The 5762-nt window shown below is 37.0% G+C and overlaps 1 protein-coding gene across 1 annotated transcript in view; it reads left to right on the top strand.

Moving 5' to 3' along the window:
- Window positions 1-1086: 1086 nt before the first annotated feature.
- Window positions 1087-5762, top strand: part of APBA2 (amyloid beta (A4) precursor protein-binding, family A, member 2) — a gene marked incomplete at its 5' end in the record, with an annotated part of 33733 nt that continues 29057 nt past the window's right edge. Inside the window, one exon of the mRNA XM_009584343.1 lies at window positions 1087-1123. Coding sequence (XP_009582638.1) covers window positions 1087-1123 — 37 coding nt within the window. The remainder of the gene's footprint in view (window positions 1124-5762) is intronic.

The following is a 5762-nucleotide window of genomic DNA, read 5'->3' as shown; positions in this document are numbered from 1 at the left end:
TTCTCTTTTTGGATTATTGGAGAGCAAAAGTAACATAAAAAATAAATTGGCTTCTGCTTTTTTTCTTTCTTCATCCTCTCCCCGCCAAATGTCTATCTTTGAAACCAAAGGACTGCTTAATTCCCACAGGAATAGTTCTCTTTAAATAACCCCTAATATCAAGCACATTATTCAGTGCTGAGGGTTCAAATCATTCACTTTTTTTTTGAGTGGCCTCTGTGGTAAGAAGTGTCCTGGCTCAGTCAGCTGTGAAAAAGATGCAGTGATGGGCAGACCTGCTCTTGTCACTGAAGACTGGAGCAAAGATGACATCTAAGAATGCAGAATGAGGTTATACTTGAGGCTAGACACAATGAAATGAAATTCAGACTTAAAAGCAGAAGTCTGTTATCTCAAAAACATGTGACATGTTTAGCCTGTAGCCTGTTACATTAATGAAGAGGCACATTTCTAAAGCCTTTTCCTGTAATGGAGAAATCGGCCTCTTTCCTGGAAACAGGAAGCCTGAGGAGGCTGGCAAACGATAAGCAAATGGAAAGACTATATCTCTTTATTGAGAATAAAGACAGTACCATAAAAAGAGCATTATTGTGGCCCCTTCTGAGATTAAGTGTAATGCTATGTACTGTGCAGTCAGGGACAGTTCTTTTTATTCACTGACCCAGGATATTGCTTTGTAAAATACTGTTAAATGTTCTTAATTGGAAATTTGGGATATCATTAATAGACAATGTGATCTAGTGGACGAACTACTGGACTGGTAATTGCTGGTTTGTATTGCTCATTTGACAGCTGACTTCCTAGGTAATTTTCATGTTCTTTCCCCCACCCTCCCTTATTATTTTGTGTGGTGGGATCTGCTTAAAATGCTTTGAGATTCCAGGTAAACAGCACTATGTAACACTTAGATTGAGTTAATTACTGTGATGTAATGTGTTTCACTGTGCTAAATAATGGCTATGCAGAAGTTATGCAGAGAAATTTGATTTTTTATAAACAATGTTCAGCTGTTTAAATATAATATGAATTCACTTCAGTTTGTGAAAATGATTTCGTTACAGCTATACCATTTTTATTTCTCAACAGACAAAGAAAGTGTCTTCATTTCCAAGTTTTGTTGATGGTAAGTTTTACATCATCCATAGTTAAAGTAGGATAAAATGGAAGCAAATGCTTTAATATATTTTTAGATCACAGTTCTAAAAACCAGTCAAACGCAAGAGAATAGAGCTGAAAAGTTTAAATATTGAAGTATTTAACATTTTCATCCCCCCCCCCGCCCCGTGGCAATTGGAGCTTGGTGGTGGTAAAAAGGAGGAGCAGATAGAGCTCAGAAGGATTAGGGTGAAGATGGAGACAGCTACAAATCTGGAAGGGGGTGAAAAAGGTGGTAACAGTGGGCCCAAGCAGGGTGGAGATTCATGAAGGTATAAGAGCACCCTGTTCTTCATGGCCTTGTGCAGAGGAAGGAGTCATTTAGCTGTTCAGAGCAGCCCCTGTATCACTTTGATGTGATGCCCATTATTGCACTCTGGGAGTCTCAGCTGTTGGCACAAATGGAAAGGTTCTCCTGATCGGACAAAAAATTGGTAATTCAATCCTCTGTTTAGGAGAACCATGCTTTCATGTGTTTCTTCAAGCTCCTTTGCACTGCTATTACATATTTTCTGTTTGGAGAAAAATAAGTCAATTTATTAACACAAGAAGGTGGACAGAGATAAAATGGGATTGTACTGAAAAACATTATCATTCTGTGATTCACAGACAGCTGAAGAATTTTGTATGAGGAAAATGCATATAGCTGTTCCTGCAAAGGAAATGTCTACACTGTAAAGTGAAAAAAGACAGTCGGAAACTTCTAAGGATCTGACCTCTTAGATCTACCATGAACACGCTTTTCCCCACAATGGAAACCATAAATGAATGTTAAAACCTTGATTTCTAATGCCATTCTCAACTGCGGTTTAGAAGAATATTAGAACGTTCAACACATTTTTCTTCTATTCCCTGATCTCATCAGCTTGACTAGCAACTTCTGTTTTTAGTCATTTCCTTGAAGAGCTAGAGCAAGTGGAAAATTCAAAGATTGCCCCTTTTACACAGATTGACATCTGAAGGAAATTACATATAACACTTGGCATGTACTGGCTAACAGGCCCTAAACAGAGGTGAATTAAATGCATTCCCCAAAGGTGGCAGAGACAAGAAAGCAAGCTGATACTTTGTAATAAGCATCTACTGATTGTATAGAGGACAACTATAAAGGGAGGCCAGCATGAGTAGAGCTTTAAAACAGAAAATTCACCCCTCACAGCGCTTGCAGATATAACTGCACATTTTAATTTTATTGAGATAAAAAGGTTATGTCTTTTTCTTTTCGTACCAATCAGCTCTCTACTGTGTTGGAAAGGGGTCAGTATACTTTTTTAGATAGCATAATACTTTTTTTTTTAGTACAGTCATTTTACTTTCTCTGCATTTTTTCTACAGTTGCACAGTATGTGAGGATAAGTTATCTATTAGGCTTTTTCTATTACAGGTATTATATGGCATTGTCTAATACAAATAAATATGTAGCTCACTAGGAGCTTACGATAGCTAACACGACTGCTCTCTGAATTCAAAGAAAAACACAGTTTTTATTACTAATTTGTATGTAGAGTCCCAAAAGGAACAGGACCCTACTGCACATAAGAAAAGATTCTGCCAGCTAACACTCCCTGTTCTTCCCTGAGCTTTGACGGTGATATCACAACCATATTCTGGTTATATTCATATTCAACTGTTCAGGCACTTAACTTTCAGCACGACTCCTTAACTACAGTAGCTATATCTCTATCTCTATGAATACACAATATTTTTCATATGCCATGTGGACATAAAAACAAATTAGCTAACAGGCACAAAAAATATTGGAAATGTGTCCTTTTGCTATTATAATTGTTTCAGTAGCAGTATCACTACATGCTTGTAGTGGTAATTAGTTCCATGTTCACGGATTCTGGCTTTTTTGCTCTCTATATTTGTTCTATCACCATAAATGTCATTCCCTTGCAGTCACAACCATGATGAAGTACAGAAATCAGCCAAAACATGGAACTTTGTAGATAGGCATTCTGCAAGCTGACATATGCCCTGTGTCCATTTACTCCTTCTGCAAAATCTGCTGCAGTGCCATGCACCCTAAGGTCTCGGTGACTTCATGGAGTATGATGGTTCTCGGCAGGAAGTTGAAAGTGCTTCTGTGCTCTGAGCACAGCCTCTAAATACTGTCTGAATCCTTGGTTTACACGTGATAAAAATATGTTCCTAGCAGATTATTAAATTCAGTTATGCTGAATTATTGAATGAGTATTCTTTTTTTTATTTTATGAATACAAAAGATAAGTTAATTTAAAAATGTTTAGACCTAGTCTACTTAGTCTAGAAATATGTTTATGCTTTTTGCATTAATAGATCAGCAGAAAGCCAAGTAATCTCTATTGCGTTGATAAGATAGTGCAGAAATTTACAGTCAGATTTTTCAGAAACAGTTATCTAATGTTTAAGCACCAATACTCAATAAATTCCAATCTTTGTCCACACCAAACTAATCTTCAAGTTTCAAATCTATTTCTTTCTTCTTCCCTTCTTCATCAGTAAGCCTTACACATGCTTACAGTCAAGGGCATGCTTAAGTGCTCTGATGAGCTGGGACTTCAGCCAAGTCTGCATGTTTATATTATTTAAAGCAGTCGTAGATAAGGGAAGAAAACACTCAGGTAACCCAGTTTGACCCTGGCAATTTTAAATACCATTCTATCCTTCCAACAGATGTCTTATTTTACCTGACAGTTGCTTACATTGCCTTCATAATGGGAAATGTGTGTTGGAAATGTTTTCTGCCCAACATGCCTTCTTTTTTGGGGGGTGGTGGTGGTGGTGGTGTCTGTATTAGCTGTTGCTATAAACATTTTATACATGCTGTTGTTTTATACAGGATGTTGCAGAATTTGTTGCTAGTGTAATGATTCTGCAAAAAATCACTTTCTAATGCTATGAAGAGATGATGAAACCATATCCAACCAAAAAATCCCAATCTTTAAAGAGTCCAAAAAAATAAAATTAAGATAATAAAATTGCTTAAAACTCTAGGTTATTTCATGTTCAAGAAGTTCTTCAGACAAATTAGTTAAAAACACTATTGCTGTCACCAGACAGCCAAGACATGAGAAGAATTTGGGTTTTTTTGGAACACCCATTAATTTCACAGACCCCTAAGATATGGTGGGGATTACTGTTTCATGCTCGGAGATGCTAGCAGTGTATATGTAAAAATAGATCTCTAAACATGTCTTTGAAAGGAAAGTGGCTTTGACGTAGCCTATCAATGACTTGGAAATCAAGACAAAAATGTCTTGCTTAAAAACGTACAAAGCACCGATATAACCAGAAGTGGGCCAAATTCTACATTCTTGAAAATAATTGAAGAGAAAACAAGCTTTCCTGAGTTCAGCCAGAGCTTTTGGGATGGAAAGGAAGTAGATTAAGGGACTGATATGTTTTAAATAACCAGCACAACTTTTTTTGTTGACAAATCCTGCAGACACTTAGAATTTTGGTCTCTGCTTGATATAGTAATGACTGTATTAGAATTTGTACCAAGAATTGCAATTTTACTTGTCTTCAGACACACAAAATATTTCAAGAAAATTAATCTATATTAACTACTAAAGGAGGTCAGTTAAACTGAATGTAAACATTATGTGGGTAAGCGTATTTCAGAGTTAATGCAATCTTGATTCAATTTAGCCTGATTTACTCAGCCTGAAGTGAATGAAGGAAAACAAAATTAAAGCCACTTTAATTTTGAATGAGCGTGTTGATGCAGGTATCTAATGAAGTTTTGCTAACTTAACATTAAATTCACATCTTTAATTAATTTCCCTCTTTGCTACCCTTGAAACAAGATGTCAATATGATGCAACATTAATATTTTGTTGCATGCGGAAAGAAGTACAGATGCATGAGCTCCATTTTGTGTGAGCATTGTTAGTTAATATCAGATCTCTGAAGAGTGCAGGACTGGTATAAATACATATGTGTGTTTATATACTTCGATTACTGAATTACAAAGACTGGGGGGGTTTTGCTGGGGGTTGACATTTCCAGCAGGCAAATGTGAGGTCTGCACGGAAGTATAGGTGTCAGCAACACTGCTTGAAGAAGAAAGTCACTTCTTTCAATCAAGCTTATTTTCTGTTGGAAGACCTTTTCTAACTTAGAATGGGAAAATGAGGGATACGAATGCTCACTAAAAGATATATGTGTAAACCACTATTTCAGTAAATTTCATTAGCATAGCATGCCGAATATTTTTCCTTCTCCACATATTAATCTTCCAGATTTGATTGATTGTAAATAAATTGAACTATTCCACTGTCCTGGTTTCAGCTGGGATAGGGTTAAATTTCTTGCTAGTGCTGTGTTTTGGATTTAATATGAGGAGAATGTTGATAACACACTGATGTTTTCAGTTGTTGCTAAGTGCCCTCCTAGTCCAAGGACAGCTCCCATGCCTACTGACTGAGCTAGGTACACAAGATGGGAGGGAACATAATCAGGACAGCCAGCCCAGCTGGCTAATGGGGTATTCCATACCATGTGACGTCATGCTCAGTATATGAATGGTAGGCATGATCCAGGAAGTACCGATCGCTACCTGGTTATCGGTCAGCACGGCTGGGGAGCACATGCCTTGTGCATCACTTATTTTGTATATT

This window comes from Fulmarus glacialis, unplaced genomic scaffold (assembly GCF_000690835.1).
Source record: "Fulmarus glacialis isolate BGI_N327 unplaced genomic scaffold, ASM69083v1 scaffold29948, whole genome shotgun sequence".
In the NCBI taxonomy this organism is placed as follows: Eukaryota; Metazoa; Chordata; class Aves; order Procellariiformes; family Procellariidae; genus Fulmarus; species Fulmarus glacialis.
The sequence above is the reverse complement of the archived record's forward strand: the minus strand, read 5'-3'. Positions and strand labels throughout refer to the sequence as shown.